The following is a 19419-nucleotide window of genomic DNA, read 5'->3' on the forward strand; positions in this document are numbered from 1 at the left end:
GATCTTCAAACAAGCCCCGCCTCCAGCTCCTTAAACAATTACATTTTTTCTTCTTCTGTGGTGTTAATAAGGTTTTTCATGCAAAATATCAATTAAAGTAAGAAAGAAATTTGTCTCCTCCGAAAAAATGGAGCCTTTCATTAAAGAAAAAATATTAAAATCATAAGAAATAATGTGTTTTAAGTACTTTTATTGGGCCAGTAAAATACATATATATATGTTAACATATGAAATACATTGATGTAACAAACGTCTTCAGGACTTGTAACAAAAGCATGACATTTAAGTATTCCTTTATTCCTCAGAGGCAGACTGCAGTGTCACCGCACTAACCCATTTATTAAAGGAAAAAAGAGCAAATTTTACAAGGATAAAAATGAAACTTCAAACCTTTTTAATCTGAATCGACGAGTCACGAATGCTGATAAGAAGCACACAGACCAGGATAGACCAGTGTAGACCAGTGTAGACCAGTATAGACCAGTGTAGACCAGTACCGACCAGTATAGACCAGTATAGACCAGTATAGCCCAGTTTAGACCAGTATAGACCAGTATAGACCAGTATAAACCAGCATAGCCCAGTTTGGACCAGTGTAGACCAAGAATAGACCAGTACAGACCAGTGTAGACCAGTATAGACCAGTGTAGACCAATGTAGACCAGTACAGACCAGTACAGACCAGTACCACTGGAGCAGACGAGGACGTGTTGGAGGATCTGGGTCACATCCCTCCGCCTGCTTAGAATCAATGAATAAAAGGGGAACACCTGAGCGAGGGAAGGCCTGGAGGTGGTGGGGGCTGAATACACTGGTTGACGTGGTTGACGTGGTTGACGTGGTTGACGGTAACACACGCCCCCCCCCCCCCCTCCCGCAGGGAGCCGCTAACAGGATGACGCCAGTGCTGAGAGGGCCGGGGGGGTAAAGACGGATTATGTCTGAGCGCTAGATAAACAGATTATTCTCTTTTAACCTCGTTGCTCCCCGCGGTCCGGAGAGGAGCGGCTTCATCGCCAGTTCTTCCTGCCGCAGCTCGGAGGCCTTCGACGAGTCCGTCTCCCATGCAAACAAAACCCGCTGCAACCGGACTGCACCCAATGAGCTCCACCTGAGCCAGAGGACGCTGCCTCGCCCCCCCTCCTCCTCCCGCCCTGCTGGATTCAGCTGTTCCACGCTCAGACTTTTGGGAAGTCTCAGACGGCCCACAATGCCGTGGGAGTTGGGACTCGCGCTGCTGTTCGTCCTCGCTGCTCAAGCCGCTGGAATTAAAGGTAAACCTTGTTTTGTTCTCCAAAAGAGCCCCAATCCCTTTTGACGCTTCAAGTCCTTCTACAACGTGAAAAAGACGTCCCAATGCTTCCCCACTTTTCCCCTTTGCAGTGAGAAGAACGTTGAGGGTTGTCGGGAGCGGGCAGATAGCACGATTTACGGGCCGTACACTTTCTAAACATGGTCACAATGAAAAGCAAAGCCTATTACGGTTGCGTAAGTTCTTGGCTGTGAGACCTCCAGCTTGGATCAAACAGCAACGAGTGGAGTGAATCCCTTGGTCTTCGTCTTCATTCACAGCCTTGAGTCTGAATGAAAGGCTCCCGAAGACGTGCAGGGGGAGGGTGGAGATCGGGTAATGGCACGGCTTGCTGACAGCTTCGACCCAGCAAGGGCCCAAGAGAGAGAGAGAGATTGGGATCCTGTCTCATGACATCTCAGATCAGACCGTTCGGCTGAATATTAAAAATAAAAGCAAACTTGCTGCAACTCTCACCGTTTCAGAACATTTGTTGTTAAGCGTCGATACGAATTACATCACCCACTTACCGGCGCCCCAACTATATCTGCTAGACGATCAGAAACATTTCTAGTGGCAGCACGCCGCTGTTTGGTGGATGCTTTTATTTTGAAGACCCTTCAGGTACAATGAGTGTTTTTATATTTAGTACGAGTGGCCATGAGGAGGGAGAGCCAGCCCCCAAACCCCGGCAGGTGGATCTAAAAGAGCACACTGGGCTCTTCTATTAACAGGTTTATATAGAAAAAAGGGTTTGATCGTCCATGGCCTGAGTGTGTGTTGTGAAAGTGGAAAGTCTCATTTCCTGTCTCTGTGCATCAAAGGTTTCAGAGATTGAACTCTTCAGCAAACAAGGTCCTCCAGCAGAGAGGTCTGAAAAACACTCAAAATAGGTTGCTATCACGAAAGAAGAAGGGAGTGAAAGGTGAACTGGAGCCATCTACGAGTCACTTCACCAACCACTAACCAACGATCCTCCATGAACTCAAAGCTTCTTCTTTGGCCGCGCTACATCTACCCGTATTAACAAAAACAAAAAAAATACTTATAACATCCTAAACATAAGCCTACGCCTCGGTGAAGTTTGTTAAAAACAACCACAAATAAGAAGTATCTTCAGCGCTGGGTTTACTTTTAAAGTACAATAGTAACATTAATATATTACCACCGTTAGCACCATTAACATCGTTAACACCATTAACACCATTAGCACTGTTAGCACCATTAACACCATCACCACTGTTAGCACTGTTAGCATAATTAACACTGTTAGCACCATTAGCACCATTAGCACTGTTAGCACCATTAACACCATTACCACTGTTAGCACTGTTAGCATAATTAACACTGTTAGCACCATTAGCACCATTAACACCGTTAGCACCTTTACCAGCAGTGACACCGATACCACCAGCCAGTCTGACCCTCAATCTTTGTACCCCATGTGTTTCCCCGCCCAGGGGGCGGCGCCGGGCCGGGCGCGGCGCTGAGGCCTGCGGCCGGTGGCCCGGTCCGCCTGGCGGAGCTGCTGGGGGTGTCCCTGCAGACGGAAGGGTCAGGGTTCCAAGTGGCCCGACGGCGACCCAGGAGGTCGGTGTTCCTTCACGCCGGCGTGAAGATCTGCCCTCAGGAGACCCTCACCGAGGTGCTCGCCAGCCACCAGGGGTATTACCAGCTCAGAGGTACTCCATCTACCCCACGCCATGCAGCTGTGTTTGTGTAATGCTCAATGTGGCCCCCCAATGCACACGTGAGCTTCAGATCTAAGAAAGAAGAAGAAGACACTGATTGCACTTAATTTGAGTGTGTGTGTGTGTCAGTCTGCCAGGAGGCCGTGTGGGAGGCCTTCAGGATCTTCTTCGACAGGATCCCGGGGACCACGGAGTACCAGAAGTGGGTCCACACGTGTCAGCACGAGTCGCTGTGCATCTCCGACCTCGCCAGGAACTTCAGCGGCTCGGAGGAGCACCTGAGCATGATTCACAGGGTGAGACCACCAGCTCGCCTGTTTTATTGTTTCCACTTCAAGAGATCTAAACATATATAAATTAAATTATATTTCAATGAATCTAGTTTGTGTCAAAAAACAAAACAATGTAGTTTAAAGGACGCAGGCAGGGAAAATAAGTATTTAATCATTCTTATTGACTTTAAATTGAACAATGATCCCATTGGTTGTTCCGCTGCCTTCATATTACTGTGTTTTTATACATCAAAACACAGTAATAGATCTGATGATTAAAAAACAGAACAGGCTGAAAGTTACTGAACCGTACTTTATTGTATTTCATTTATGTTTCGTGTTTATTTGGAATATTAAAATAAGAAATGTCTCCCTCATCTGTTTACATACATTTCTAATAATACATTTAAATACAAGTTATTAAAATAGGGGTTTAGTAAAAGATACAAACAAAACAAAATAGATCAACAAATAAATGAATGAAGAAGCCATCAATTAAAATAAAATGCTCTTAAATATGAAGGAGCTGATCAATAAAAGTAAGTGAGGCTTAAAAGAAGTTTAACATTCACACATTTCTTAATGTTCACTGGAACTAGCAACACACAACGAGCTGTTAGATCACAACAAAACAACAAAGAAAACCAACACAACAAATCAGTTCAATCCAAAACAAACACAAACAAACACAATCTTTGTAACAATAATTGTTGTGATCGTTGTTCACAGAGGATGAACCGGATGAGAGACAGGACGCCTCCATCAGGGTAAAGACCAAGATCATCAGACCCCCCCCCATAATAATGTTAGATAGAGGGGGGAGATATAGGGATGAATGTGAGATAGAGGGGGCAGATAGAGGGGTGAATATGAGATAGAGGGGGCAGATAGAGGGGGTGAATGTGGGATAGAGGGGGCAGATAGAGGGGTGAATGTGAGATAGAGGGGGCAGATAGAGGGGGTGAATGTGAGATAGAGGGGGCAGATAGAGGGGTGAATGTGAGATAGAGGGGGCAGATAGAGGGGGTGAATGTGGGATAGAGGGGGCAGATAGAGGGGTGAATGTGAGATAGAGGGGGCAGATAGAGGGGGTGAATGTGCGATAGAGGGGGCAGATAGAGGTGGCAGATAGAGGGGTGAATGTGAGATAGAGGGGGCAGATAGAGAGGTGAATGTGGGATAGAGGGGGCAGATAGAGGGGTGAATGTGGGATAGAGGGGGAAGATAGAGGGGTGAATGTGAGATAGAGGGGGCAGATAGAGGAGGTGAATGTGAGATAGAGGAGGCAGATAGAGGTGGCAGATAGAGGGGTGAATGTGAGATAGAGGGGGCAGATAGAGGGGTGAATGTGAGATAGAGGGGGCAGATAGAGGGGTGAATGTGAGATAGAGGGGGCAGATAGAGGGGGTGAATGTGGGATAGAGGGGGCAGATAGAGGAGGTGAATGTGAGATAGAGGGGGCAGATAGAGGTGGCAGATAGAGGGGTGAATGTGAGATAGAGGGGGCAGATAGAGGGGGTGAATGTGGGATAGAGGGGGCAGATAGAGGGGTGAATGTGAGATAGACGGGGCAGATAGAGGAGGTGAATGTGAGATAGAGGGGGCAGATAGAGGTGGCAGATAGAGGAGTGAATGTGAGATAGAGGGGGCAGATAGAGGGGGTGAATGTGGGATAGAGGGGGCAGATAGAGGGGGTGAATGTGGGATAGAGAGGGCAGATAGAGGTGGCAGATAGAGGGGTGAATGTGAGATAGAGGGGGCAGATAGAGGGGTGAATGTGGGATAGAGGGGGCAGATAGAGGGGGTGAATGTGGGATAGAGGGGTCAGATAGAGGGGTGAATGTGAGATAGAGGGGGCAGATAGAGGAGGTGAATGTGGGATAGAGGGGGCAGATAGAGGGGTGAATATGAGATAGAGGGGGCAGATAGAGGAGGTGAATGTGGGATAGAGGGGGCAGATAGAGGGGGTGAATGTGGGATAGAGGGGGGGGATAGAGGGGTGAATGTGGGATAGAGGGGGCAGATAGAGGGGGTGAATGTGGGATAGAGGGGGCAGATAGAGGGGTGAATGTGGGATAGAGGGGGCAGATAGAGGGGTGAATGTGAGATAGAGGGGGCAGATAGAGGGGGTGAATCTGGGATAGAGGGGGCAGATAGAGGAGGTGAATGTGAGATAGAGGGGGCAGATAGAGGTGGCAGATAGAGGGGTGAATGTGAGATAGAGGGGGCAGATAGAGGAGGTGAATGTGGGATAGAGGGGGCAGATAGAGGGGTGAATGTGAGATAGAGGGGGCAGATAGAGGAGGTGAATGTGAGATAGAGGGGGCAGATAGAGGTGGCAGATAGAGGGGTGAATGTGAGATAGAGGGGGCAGATAGAGGGGGTGAATGTGGGATAGAGGGGGCAGATAGAGGGGTGAATGTGAGATAGAGGGGGCAGATAGAGGGGGTGAATGTGGGATAGAGAGGGCAGATAGAGGTGGCAGATAGAGGGGTGAATGTGAGATAGAGGGGGCAGATAGAGGGGTGAATGTGGGATAGAGGGGGCAGATAGAGGGGTGAATGTGGGATAGAGGGGTCAGATAGAGGGGTGAATGTGAGATAGAGGGGGCAGATAGAGGAGGTGAATGTGGGATAGAGGGGGCAGATAGAGGGGTGAATGTGAGATAGAGGGGGCAGATAGAGGAGGTGAATGTGGGATAGAGGGGGCAGATAGAGGGGGTGAATGTGGGATAGAGGGGGGAGATAGAGGGGTGAATGTGGGATAGAGGGGGCAGATAGAGGGGGTGAATGTGGGATAGAGGGGGCAGATAGAGGGGTGAATGTGGGATAGAGGGGGCAGATAGAGGGGTGAATGTGAGATAGAGGGGGGAGATAGAGGGGTGAATGTGGGATAGAGGGGGCAGATAGAGGGGGTGAATGTGGGATAGAGGGGGGAGATAGAGGGGTGAATGTGAGATAGAGGGGGCAGATAGAGGGGTGAATGTGGGATAGAGGGGGCAGATAGAGGGGGTGAATGTGGGATAGAGGGGGGAGATAGAGGGGTGAATGTGGGATAGAGGGGGCAGATAGAGGGGGTGAATGTGGGATAGAGGGGGCAGATAGAGGGGTGAATGTGGGATAGAGGGGGCAGATAGAGGGGTGAATGTGAGATAGAGGGGGCAGATAGAGGGGTGAATGTGGGATAGAGGGGGCAGATAGAGGGGTGAATGTGAGATAGAGGGGGCAGATAGAGGAGGTGAATGTGAGATAGAGGGGGCAGATAGAGGTGGCAGATAGAGGGGTGAATGTGAGATAGGGGGGGCAGATAGAGGGGTGAATGTGGGATAGAGGGGGCAGATAGAGGGGTGAATGTGGGATAGAGGGGGCAGATAGAGGGGGTGAATGTGGGATAGAGGGGTCAGATAGAGGGGTGAATGTGAGATAGAGGGGGCAGATAGAGGAGGTGAATGTGGGATAGAGGGGGCAGATAGAGAGGTGAATGTGAGATAGAGGGGGCAGATAGAGGGGGTGAATGTGGGATAGAGGGGGCAGATAGAGGGGGTGAATGTGGGATAGAGGGGGGAGATAGAGGGGTGAATGTGGGATAGAGGGGGCAGATAGAGGGGGTGAATGTGGGATAGAGGGGGCAGATAGAGGGGTGAATGTGGGATAGAGGGGGGAGATAGAGGGGTGAATGTGGGATAGAGGGGGCAGATAGAGGGGGTGAATGTGGGATAGAGGGGGGAGATAGAGGGGTGAATGTGAGATAGAGGGGGCAGATAGAGGGGGTGAATGTGGGATAGAGGGGGCAGATAGAGGGGGTGAATGTGAGATAGAGGGGGCAGATAGAGGGGGTGAATGTGGGATAGAGGGGGCAGATAGAGGGGGTGTGTAACGTCATTAGTTATTTCCCATCACTTTGAGATCAACCAATCAAGCAGAAAGAATCAATCGAGCTTCATCCATCTTGTTAAACACACATGAAGGAGTTTCATAAGGTCTTTTGTTCTGCAGAAGGGAGGCGCCGCATGCACCGCTGATCCCTGAGGGAGGAGGTAGGAGCTCCTTATCAATACATTTATTTATGCCTATCACCGAATTATTGATCATGGTCATGATGATGTCATGTATTGATCTCAGTGCCATGTGGAACATGCACTGTGAGATGCATATTGATCTTTTGAGTGTATATCAAAGCTGAGTTAAGATTCAAGGTGATTCTACTCACTACTTTAGGGTCAGAGGTTCAGACCGTCGCCCCCCCGGTGACCCCCCCGGTGACCCCCAGCAGCACTCCGACCGCCACCCTCCTCGGCCCTGTGAGCACCACTCCGACCCCTGATCTCCAGCAGACCTGGTCAGCCGAAGTGGAGGAAGAGGAGGAGAAGGAAGAGGAGAAGGAAGTGGAGGAGGGAGAGGAAGCGGAGAAGGAAGAGGAGGAAGAAGAGGAAGCGGAGAAGGAAGTGGAGGAGGAAGAGGAAGCGGATAAGGAAGAGGAGGAGGAAGAGGAGGAGGTACCAGCATCCACTCACATCTACACGTACACTGCAGGGCAACAGGGGGAGAAATCTCCTCTCTCCGTCTCTTGGCAACAAGTCACATGACGCGTAACGCCGTCGCCATGACACCGTTGCCATGACACCGTCGCCATGACCCCGTCAGACACTTCTGATGACGTTTGGCGAGTAACCTCTGCAACACAGCAACGTAAAATTCAATATTCGCTCCTCATTCTTCTCGTTGAGGTTGTCGGCGTGCAGGGCGGGGGGAAGGGGGATGGGGGGGGGGGTTGGTACGAGCCGCTGGTCGTCCAGAGCAGGTTCTCCTTCCTGTGACACGTGTCAGAGTTTCCTGCGGTTCATCTCGCTGACGGCTTCCTGCTCTCGACACAAAGCGCTTTAGGGGGACCAGCTTCAATAATCACCTCCTCCAGAAACCCCCCCTTATTTCTCAGGCAATCTCCTGACTGGATTAGAGAGCAGCTGCAAGTGACATGGAGGTGGTGCCCCCACCCCCATCATTCCAATCATCCTCAGACATCTCCAGGCCCATTCCGCTCTGATCATTTCTCATCTACTTGTGATGCAACATTCGTCAGCGAGTCCGTTCAGGCGGAGCAGAAATGAGGCTGAAGACGTTTGATCAACATCTCAAACGACCACATTTCAACTTAAACAAAATACATGTTACAAACAAATGATGAATCAATCGTTTCCTGGTTGATGGCCTGACGTTCTTTTCTAATAAACTATTATTACTCATGCCGTGGACCAAGTGTTCTCTGGGAGATTGGTCATGTGACCAGCCACACGCAGTCCATCCCTCCATCGATCGATTACTGCCTCCACCTGTCTGTCAATCGTTGGCTTTGCTCTGAAGATGGAGGTTTGGTTGCTTAGTCCAAACAGGAACGTGTCCCCCTGACTGCTGTTTGTCCTCCTGAAGGACTCTGAGCATCACAACGTGGTCCCTGAGGCTCCGGTGGAGCAGTTGGTGGAGTTCAGCATCGACCTGGTGGATCCGGGTTACAGAGAGCTGCTGGACGACCCGGACTCCCCCCAGTACGTGGACCTGGCTCACCACCTGCAGGACCAGGTGAGTCCACCGTGAGCAGGCCTTTCCCCCTTCAACCTTTATTTTAGCTTTATGATAGTTTTCCAGAGAAAAGAGACAATTCTGCTAATTATTGAGAATTTTCTCCAAATACTTTTGCAAAATGTCCCCTGTCCGCATAGTCCCTGTATCTATGAGTCCCTGTATCTATGAGTCTCTGTATCTATGAGTCTCTGTATCTATGAGTCTCTGTCTCCATTAGTCCCTGTATCTATGAGTCTCTGTCCCCATTAGTCCCTGTATCTATGAGTCTCTGTCCCCATTAGTCCCTGTATCTATGAGTCTCTGTCCCCATTAGTCCCTGTATCTATGAGTCTCTGTCCCCATTAGTCCCTGTATCTATGAGTCTCTGTATCTATGAGTCTCTGTCCCCATTAGTCCCTGTATCTATGAGTCTCTGTCCCCATTAGTCCCTGTATCTATGAGTCCCTGTCCCCATAAGTCCCTGTATCTATGAGTCCCTGTCCCCATTAGTCCCTGTATCTATGAGTCCCTGTCCCCATTAGTCCCTGTATCTATGAGTCCCTGTATCTATGAGTCCCTGTCCCCATAAGTCCCTGCATCTATGAGTCCTTGTCCCCATTAGTCCCTGTGTCTATGAGTTGCTGTCCACTTGAGTCCTTGTCCCCATGAGTCCTTGTCCTGGTCCTCTTGAGTCCTTTTCCCGGTCCCCTTGAGTCCTTGTCCCTGACCTTAAAGGAGCTTACGTCAGAGAGCTGGGAGTTCAGGGCCGGAGAAAGGGAGAAGATTACCCACAATCCACTCTTTCTTTAATCGAGGCCGTCAAATAGAAGAGCGGAGTGCCTCTGTGTCCCCCCCCCTCGTGGAGAAGACTCTTTTAGAAAAAGCGAGGGGATCATTTGGAGTCTCACGCGATGCGCAGCAGGAAGTTCGTTTGCTTATGTCACAACTCGCCAAAGAGGCTTTCCTTCTCACGCTGCTCCTCGGCGGCTTCAGCTCTTCATGCTCTTTGTCTCCACAGATGCAGCATGCGTTCGACAAGCTTCCAGGATACAAAGACATCCACGTGCTGGGGATCAGGTGAGCCCCAAGCATGGGGGGGACGTAGGGGGGGGGGGGGGGTGTCCTTCTAAAGCCTAAATCAATCTCCACGAGGGGATGTTAGTTGAGCAGAGGCAGTGGCCTTATCTTACATAATATATTATATATTTATATAATATGTATATTCTGTGGCATGTATACAATATATAATGAGAGACAGGTGATGGTTGTCTTCTTGGATTGGAAAGTTAGAAATTAGTTTTTTTAACCTTTTCATAAAAAACTGCGTTTTGTGGAAGAAAGTCTATTTTTCCTTGTTTACGAGCAAATCAACATTTTAAATGAAGTTTAAATGAAGCTTGAATTATCATTTAGTTGTTTTGCTTTTCTTTAAAGATGAAACATTTTGCTTAATCTCTCATTTGATTATTGCTTTTCCCTCAAACATCAGATCCTCAGAGTCCTGAAGGCATCTCTCATCCTTTTAATTAAGGATGTTGTAGCTCGTATTTTTATCGTCTTCTAACAGAACGGTTAAAAAGCTTCAGCTCCTTGTGGTCAGCGGCCGGTGCAGACCAAACACGGAGCTAGAAGAGAGGGAATAGTGGCCTCAGAGTCAGGGGACATAAAGAACCACGTGGATCTGCTCTAAGATGGAGAAGAACTCTGAGTCCCTCGTGGTCCACGTGACAGAGACTTTCATGATGGTGGTCTCCATCCTGTAACACTTGTTTCTTCTTCTCTCCTCCCCGATGCAAGCGAGACGCCGGACACTGAGGGGTAGGTCGACCCCCCCTCCTGTAGCTGTCCATTGTCATAGACACATGCTAATAGATGTATTTATTCAATATTGGAAACATTATTATTATGACATTATTGTTAGTTATTATTTTCTTAATATTAAGCTGACATTTCTGGCGGTAGCAGCAGGACGGGGAGGTGCGTGGATTCAGTAATTGTCCAGTTAACTTGCCCTTTGGGCGCAGCCTCCAAATGACTCTTTTAGCTCTGTTTTTGGTCTCCACCACCTCCTGAGGGAAATATCGGTCTCTTTACCTGCTAACACTATGATCAGCAGTCTCTACCTGAGTCTGACCGCAGAGCAGGAAGTGTTTATCGGAGCGCGTTGGATAAAAACATGACAGAACGTCTGCCATATGGAAACCAAAAGCTACAAAGATCCTTAGAACTTCAGAGTTTGTCCACACTACAAGTAGTTCTGTCCTCGTATTAAAGGCCCTGATTAGTGGAGCTGTCGAGTGAGAAGAGACACACAGGAGGCATCAGATAGTGAAAGATCTCTGAATCGAAGGTGTGTGCACACTGAGACAAAAGGGAAGAGGCCAAAGCTGTTTTTATTGTATTTGGAAGAAGGTTAATTTCCCCTGGGGAAAAGTTCAAGGCACATTTCTCTGCTTTGAGAAGTTAAAAAGCCTTTTAATGCGTTAGCTGCACCCGCCTCCACCCGCCCGCCTCCACCCGCCCGCCTCCACCCGCCCGCCTTCATCGGCGCGGAATGAGAAGGAAGCGAAGCAGCTGGGGACCGAAGTGACGACTCGGTATAGCAGCAAAGCGCTCCACCTGATCCTCTTTGAAGGGTCTCAGAGCAAACATCTAAAACCATCACCGTGTAGAGCGACCCGAGGTGTGTGTCCACACACTCCGTCAGAGAGTGTGTGGACACACACCTCGCCAACGCGGCGACTGAGAGGATGCGATTGCTTCTGTGTGACCTCAGGCCCGGGGGCATCTCGGTGCATTACTCTCTGGTGTTTGAGGGGAACTCTCCTAAAATGGGCTCCACGGGTTCGGAGGCGACCGGCGCCCCGGAGTCTCCGGTCCACTCGGGCCTCAGGGAGATGGTGGCCAGGGCCCTGCGGGAGGAGGCGTCGCTGCCCATCGATCTGGACTCGCTCAACTTCCAGCCAGGTGGGACCTCGTCACTTCCTGTGCGGTGTTTAGAGCCTTCACCCGATGAAGCGAGCTGACGAGTAGAAGTAGAATCATGAACAACATCTAAAGATTGAGGCGGCTTTGTCCCACTTTGCTCTTGACAGAAGTGATCGTCCTGCCGGCGCTGACGGCGACCTTGACGGTTAAAGTGGAGAACGAGGTGAGAGGTTCCATCGATGCATCTAGACTCGGTGGGAGCAAGACTACTTTAAACATTCATGAAATGATGTATAAAGGATGTGTAAACAGCCTGCAATATGTTGTATAATCATTTATTAGAATGACATCTAAATGAAGGTAAGCAGCTGGTCACAGGTCACATTTCACTGTGTGTCATTTACAATGTGTGACGAAGAACGTTCATTTATATGATTTGATATTTGATATTTGACCTGATTAAAACAAAATGTCCCCGCATGCTGCTTTAAGATAAAGGCTCTCTGATCCCAGCCCAGAATAACAGAAGCTTCTGGAAGGTTTTTGGGATCCTGCTGACACAGCGCTGTGCATTAATCACCTCGTCTCCCCTCAGTCCAGCGAGCCCGACTCCCACAACGAGTTCGAAGTCTCCCCCGACGAGCCGGAGGAGGATAAAGGTCGGCCCTCGCTTCCCCTCCCCCCCCTGGAGAAGGAAAATGCCCTCGTGACGCTGCTGGATCCCGTGGCCGGTGTGACGGCCTCGGTGGAAGTTCCCCGGTCAGAGGCACCTTCAGACGAGGAGGACGAGGAGGAGGACGAGGAGGAGGAGGGGGAGGAAGAACTGCCAATCATTACGCACGAGGTCGAAACCATTCATCGCGAGGAAACGGGCGAGCTTGTGAGGGACTACATCCCGACCCCCCCCGTGGTCCTGGAGCTGGAGACGGACGCTACGCACCTCAGTCCCTCCCCCAACGTGATATCGGAGGAAGACCTGAATCCTGTCGACGATGACCGGGACCCCCCCGGTCCGGATCCCGTGACCCCGACCCCGCAGATATTACTGACCACAGCTCCCGCTGAAGAGGAACGGTCCGGAGTGGCATCCATCACGACCCCGCCAGGCGCCGCCCGAGAAGACGAATATGTGAATGTTCTCCCAGAGGAGGAGGAGGAGAACGCGGGTGCAGAGGACGTGTCGGACAGTGAAATTGAATTGCTTGAACCTAAGGTGGAGCTGGAGGTGGATCCCGTTGAAGAGCCTGAGGTACTGCAGCCAACATCTGAAGAAACTACAGTTTATGAAACAGAGAAAGGGAAGTTAGAGGGGACGGAACCTGAGATGGAAAAAGCTGAGGAGAAAGACATAGCTGAGGAGGAGGACATAGCTGAGGAGGAGGACATAGCTGAGGAGAAAGACAAAGCTGAGGAGGAGGACAAAGCTGAGGAGAAAGACAAAGCTGAGGAGAAAGACAAAGCTGAGGAGAAAGACATAGCTGAGGAGAAAGACAAAGCTGAGGAGGAGGACAAAGCTGAGGAGAAAGACATAGCTGAGGAGGAGGACAAAGCTGAGGAGAAAGACATAGCTGAGGAGGAGGACATAGCTGAGGAGAAAGACATAGCTGAGGAGGAGGACATAGCTGAGGAGAAAGATAAAGCTGAGGAGAAAGACAAAGCTGAGGAGGAGGACAAAGCTGAGGAGAAAGACAAAGCTGAGGAGGAGGACATAGCTGAGGAGAAAGACAAAGCTGAGGAGAAAGACAAAGCTGAGGAGAAAGACATAGCTGAGGAGAAAGACAAAGCTGAGGAGGAGGACAAAGCTGAGGAGAAAGACATAGCTGAGGAGGAGGACAAAGCTGAGGAGAAAGACATAGCTGAGGAGGAGGACATAGCTGAGGAGAAAGACATAGCTGAGGAGGAGGACATAGCTGAGGAGAAAGATAAAGCTGAGGAGAAAGACAAAGCTGAGGAGGAGGACAAAGCTGAGGAGAAAGACAAAGCTGAGGAGAAAGACATAGCTGAGGAGAAAGACAAAGCTGAGGAGGAGGACAAAGCTGAGGAGAAAGACATAGCTGAGGAGAAAGACAAAGCTGAGGAGAAAGACAAAGCTGAGGAGAAAGACATAGCTGAGGAGAAAGACAAAGCTGAGGAGGAGGAGGACATAGCTGAGGAGAAAGACAGAGCTGAGGAAAAAGACAAACCTGAGGAGAAAGACAAAGCTGAGGAGAAAGACAAAGCTGTGGAGAAAGACAAAGCTGAGGAGGAGGGCATAGCTGAGGAGGAGGACAAAGCTGAGGAGGAGGACATAGCTGAGGAGAAAGACAAAGCTGAGGAGGAGGACATAGCTGAGGAGGAGGACAAAGCTGAGGAGGAGGACATAGCTGAGGAGAAAGACAAAACTGAGGAAAAAGACAAAGCTGAGGAGGAGGACAAAGCTGAGGAGGAGGACATAGCTGAGGAGAAAGACAAAGCTGAGGAGAAAGACAAAGCGGAGGAGGAGGACATAGCTGAGGAGGAGGACAAAGCTGAGGAGGAGGACATAGCTGAGGAGAAAGACAAAACTGAGGAAAAAGACGAAGCTGAGGAGGAGGACATAGCTGAGGAGAAAGACAAAGCTGAGGAGGAGGACATAGCTGAGGATAAAGACAAAGCTGAGGAGGAGGACATAGCTGAGGAGGAGGACATAGCTGAGGAGAAAGACAAAACTGAGGAAAAAGACAAAGCTGAGGAGGAGGACATAGCTGAGGAGGAGGACAAAGCTGAGGAGGAGGACAAAGCTGAGGAGGAGGACATAGCTGAGGAGGAGGACATAGTTGAGGAGGAGGACACCATTAAAGTTTTCGAGCCAGAGGAAGAAGAAGCTGAAGATCTGGAGAAGAAGCTTGATGAGGATTCTGAAACACACGATAGCTCACTTGAGATTTTGCATGAAGACGGAGTGGAAGTTCTGCAACCAGAAAACATTCCTGAGGAAGTAGTAACCAAAGATTCAGAGGAAGTGATACCTGAAGTTCCTGCGGAAGTAGTACCTCAGGTTTCCGAACGGGAAAATGTGGTGGAGGCAGTTAATGTTGTGAAACCGGCAGAAGAAGAGGTGGAGGATGTAAAATCAGACAAGGACATTTTGGAGTTTCTAGGAGTAGATGAGGAAGTTATCAAAGCCGGAGATCAAGAGGTCCAAGCTGCAGAATTAACGGAGCCAGAAGATGTTTCAGAACCAAGTGAAGAAGTCTTAAAGGATGATTCAGAAGAAGAAGCGGATAAACCTCAACCAGAAGAGGATGTAATTGATTCTGTAAAAGCAGAAGAAGAAGAAGAAGCACCTGCAGAAGATTTAACCGAACCTTCAGAGCCCAAAGTGGAAGTAGGAGTTGATTTCCCAGAACGGAACCCGGAGGAGGTAGATGAGCTTTTGGAACCAGAAGTAAATGAAGATGTGACGGAGCCACCCGCCGGATCCATCAAGACCCTCAACCCTTTGGACCAGGAGGACAACCTTGTACCGGTAGACCTCCAGCCCTCTGAAGACGGTGAACCAGAGCATCCCGTCGTAGAAGACTCTTCCCTGGAGAAGGAAGCTCCACGGCTCGATAGCGCAGCAGGTGAGGAGCGAGATCCATAAACAGATGTTCTACACCGGTGTAGTGGATTCTGTAACCCATTCGATCCTTTACAGACGACCTCGACTCATCAGAATCGTCCCCGGAAAGAGACGCCGTGGCGCCGGACTCCTTCCACACACCCCCGGCAGCCGAGGTGCCCCCTGACCCGACGGTGGACCCTGGGCTCTTTGAGGTGCAGTCGGTCGTGCCCTCGGCTCCCGGGTCTCCAGAGGACGACAGCGACGCAGTGGTGGTCGTCATCGACGAAGACTTTGGAGAGGCGGGGCCGGAGGCGGGCGGCGGCCAGACCGTCCCGCCGGCAGCTGGCGAGGACGCCGTCGACGAGGCAGTGCTGGACCTGACGGTGGAGCTGGATCAAACCAACCCGGCGCCGCCAGACGAGGGGAGCGGCTTCCCGACCGCCGCAGAGGAGCGCCTCGCCGGCGCCACGGCCCCGCCTCCGCTGAGGTACCTGACCACGCCCTCCATGACCACGGCCAGCCACGGCCGCGAGCTGGTGGTGTTCTTCAGCCTGAGGGTCACCAACATGGACTTCTCCGAGGACCTCTTCAACAAGACGTCCTCGGAGTACCGATCACTGGAGGGAACCTTCTTAGACGTGGTGAGTAGGGAAGCACATCTTATTATAGATCTATAGATTGTTAAAACATGAAAGGATTTTGGTTTCTGTCATCGTTCTAAAACGTGAAGATAAAAAAATGTGGACTTTAGCGCGTTAATTGCGATTAATGAATTACAATATGAATTAAGATTAATTAATTACACATAAAAATAACGGATTAAACATTTTTTACGTATTTTTACACGTATTTTTTGCACCGCGGAACGTTTCTCACTGGATGAGTTTCGGAGGACCGATTATACTGGAGCACCAACTAGCGTCCATGACTTCAGACAACAACAAACCACAGTGAACATTAACGAAGAAGCTGACGAGACCGTGTCGGGTGGCCCCGTGAATGGGAAATCTTGTTAAAATAAACACACGGATGGAAGCGTCGATAAGAGCGTGGTTGTGTGCAAGCTGTGCAACAAGGAATTCACATCGAGCCTCAAGTATCACCTCAACGCAACACAATTAGCAGCTAGCGTGGACGTACAAGGACCCACACCCAACCCACACTGCACCAGATGACTGGTTTAAGGACCAGGGTAACTAAGTCCACCTCTGAAAAAATAACCAATGTTCTGAATGTACTTGAAAGTATTGGTCTACTTAAAAAAACATAGTTTACAGAAGGTCTACTTACCTATAGGCTACCTGAATTTATGAAAGTACTATATTTCTACACTGGAATTGGTTGAATAAAAATAAAAATCCATGTGAAAAAAATGACTTCTCACTGTCCTCAGGTCATATATTTGTACGTATAATATATGCGATTAATTTCGATTAATTAATTACAAAACAAATATTTTTAATCGAGTCCCGGCCCTAAAAAAAATATTAGAAAAATATATGAAGGTGTTAATTGATAGTGAATATGTGTAGTATATTATAGATTAGTGTTGAGGTGGAGGGATCCTACGCTAACAAGGAGGGAGAAAAGAGGGGAATTCATCACAAACGGATTCAACACACAACAAACCTCCTCGCTGAGGAGCTACAGAGAAGCTTCTCTCTGGAAACAAAAACACATTAGAAGAATTTTAATTACACAATTAAAATCATCTAGCGGGCAGGAATACAATTCATTTCATTTTTAGTCCTCGCATGATTCATTAAATCCACTTTTCTCACCACTCAACTCTTCATCTTCGTCATCGTCGGCCAATATCTGCAAAACAAACATCTGTCCCTCTGCATAAACAGTACAAGTCCTGCCCTTGACTCTGCACTCATGGGGGTACAGGTCCACCAGGAAGCTCCCAGCTGTTTGAACATGAACACGTGGATGAATCCACTCGGTCCGTCTGACGGAGACAGAGAGCTGTGAGCAGTTTGTTGACCTTCATTCAAAGGGACTCACTGAGAAACAGGATCATTAATGATTGTGACCTGATGTAAAGGGGACAGAACTCTTGATTTGAAATAATAGTTCATTTTTCTTTTTTGATTGATCTATATATATATATATATATAATCTATCGTGTGTTGGAGTTATATCTTTATTGTGAATCCTGAAACTCATTACGGAATAAAACCGTTATCACCCACCCATCGTGAGTCTTCCTGCAGGATGGAGGCTGGTTTTTTAGGACGTTCTGATTGAGATGACGACCTCCAAGTCGCCTCCATCAGTTCAGACGTAATGTTGAAAAAAGCCTTCAGGGACAAACTTGAATAAATGAAGTAGTTTGAAGGAGATGTTCTCAGATGAATATAAAGTAGATATTAGATTATAATCATTATAACCCCCCCCCCCAGCTGCTGCCGTACCTGCAGGCCAACCTGACGGGCTTCAGGGACCTGGAGATCCTGAACTTCAGGAAGGGCAGCGTGGTGGTCAACAGCAAAGTGAAGTTCAACAAGTCGGTTCCGTACAACCTGACGGAGGCGGTGCAGGCGGTGCTGGAGGAGTTCTGCTCCGCCGCCTCCAGGGACCGCCACATCCAGATCGACACGCGCTCGCTGGACGTGGAGCCAGGTAGGGGGCGGGAGACGTCTCCCAAAGACGCCTTCATGACCCCGATGAAGCCTAACGTGCTGTTCCCCTCCCCCCCAGCTGACCAGGCGGGGGCCTGCCGCTTCCTGGCGTGCGGCGCCTCCTCGCGCTGCGTGCTGAGCGGGCTCACGGGGGAGCCGCGCTGCGTGTGCCAGCCGGGCTTCCTGTCGGTGGACGGCCTGCCCTGCCGCAGCATCTGCCTCCTGAGGCCCGACCACTGCCGGGGGGGGGGGCGCTGCCAGGTGGTGCCGGGGCGCGGGGCGGTGTGCAGGTGAGGACCTCCCACTCAGAAAGATTCAGTGAAGCCTGGGAAGAGGAAAGGTTGGAAGGTCACCAGGATGGGTTGCTTTGGGCTTTTCCCATGATGCTCCTGGGATGAGAAACGCCTTCTCAGATCGTTGAAACATCTCCACTTCTTCTCAGATCGTTGAAACATCTCCACTCAAATGTGTTTTAGTGTTTTTGATGGAAACCGTAAACAGACGTGTTAATGAATCGGTTTACTGGGAGAATATTCATGTGGTTCTACGTTCTCCATCCAAAGGGGCGGAGCCTCTTGTGCAGAGACGCTGTAGCTGCACTTCCTCCTTCACACCTTCAGCTTCTCTTCCTACAGATCCAAACACATCGCCCCCCCCCGGATTGTACCTCACCTGAGAATACTCCGAAAGGTGAGTAGAGGGTCCTCAGGAATACTTCTATCTATACGACTCTTTACTAATAATAATCTACTTTACTTAGGTTACGTTACTATCTATTGTATTATCTACTTTTTATTATACAATTTGGTCTTTACTACATTCTGACATTATATAAATTATGTAGATTATTTCTGGTTATGATCTTTATATATATTTATAACATTGAATGTTTTATGACATCATACTGAATTCTTTGGTTCTATTTTATTAAAGTGATGTCATTTCTTCTTCAGACTCGATGAAACTCATCTCCTCTGCTGAGAAGCGGCTGAAGAACTTTAATCCCCCCCCCCCTTACGTCTAAGGATGCTCTGTCCGTCGTTGCCATGGCGACGGGGAGGAGCCTCAGCGGTTGTGTAGTGAACAGGTGACATCATGGAAGGAGGAACCTTATCCTCTTGTATTCTTCATGTAAATAGACTAAACAGACTTACAAATGTTTATTGCAGCTTTTTCGGGGGGGGGGGGGATGTGGACTTTCACCATTTAAAGTGTTTAAGAAGCCTCGTTTTATGTTGATGTTTGTAGTGAAGAGGAAGACGAGTCGGGAGGAGAGTGGAATGCTTTTATTCATCAGTTAGAAAAGTGACAAAGGCAGCGCTCCCCCAGGAGGACGATTGTAATGTGAGCAGCACAGGGGTCTTAATCGGGGGGGGGAGCTGGTCAGGTGGCCCCTCACAAAGGTCAGATTCAACCTTTGACCCCCTGGAGGTGAAGTCAGATCCAACATGGCCGCCATCAGGTGACGTCACAGCAGAAATGAAAAT

At 49.3% G+C, this 19419-nt stretch overlaps 1 protein-coding gene across 1 annotated transcript; it reads left to right on the forward strand.

The window, feature by feature from the left end:
- The first annotated feature begins 1951 nt into the window (after positions 1–1951).
- LOC119194841 (trichohyalin) lies at positions 1952–18470 on the forward strand. Its single transcript, XM_062559762.1, has 16 exons — positions 1952–1986; positions 2116–2216; positions 2752–2973; positions 3112–3278; positions 3984–4021; positions 7250–7290; positions 7472–7749; positions 8681–8830; positions 9831–9889; positions 10610–10630; positions 11589–11779; positions 11908–11963; positions 12336–15324; positions 15399–15946; positions 17714–17933; positions 18012–18470. Exons 1-16 carry the CDS (start codon positions 1952–1954, stop codon positions 18224–18226), a joined length of 5331 nt encoding a protein of 1776 aa, XP_062415746.1. The 3' UTR covers positions 18227–18470.
- The last annotated feature ends 949 nt before the right edge of the window (positions 18471–19419 follow it).

Source organism: Pungitius pungitius, chromosome 20, assembly GCF_949316345.1.
Source record: "Pungitius pungitius chromosome 20, fPunPun2.1, whole genome shotgun sequence".
In the NCBI taxonomy this organism is placed as follows: Eukaryota; Metazoa; Chordata; class Actinopteri; order Perciformes; family Gasterosteidae; genus Pungitius; species Pungitius pungitius.

Bases quoted from the DNA above. Each gene is read 5' to 3' on its own strand.
- LOC119194841 (XM_062559762.1), top strand. From the start codon at position 1,952: ATGAGGAGGGAGAGCCAGCCCCCAAACCCCGGCAG. The intron at 1,987-2,115 runs GTGGATCTAAAA...TGTGCATCAAAG, and splicing joins CAGCCCCCAAACCCCGGCAG to GTTTCAGAGATTGAACTCTT. The intron at 10,631-11,588 runs GTAGGTCGACCC...GTGTGACCTCAG, and splicing joins GAGACGCCGGACACTGAGGG to GCCCGGGGGCATCTCGGTGC.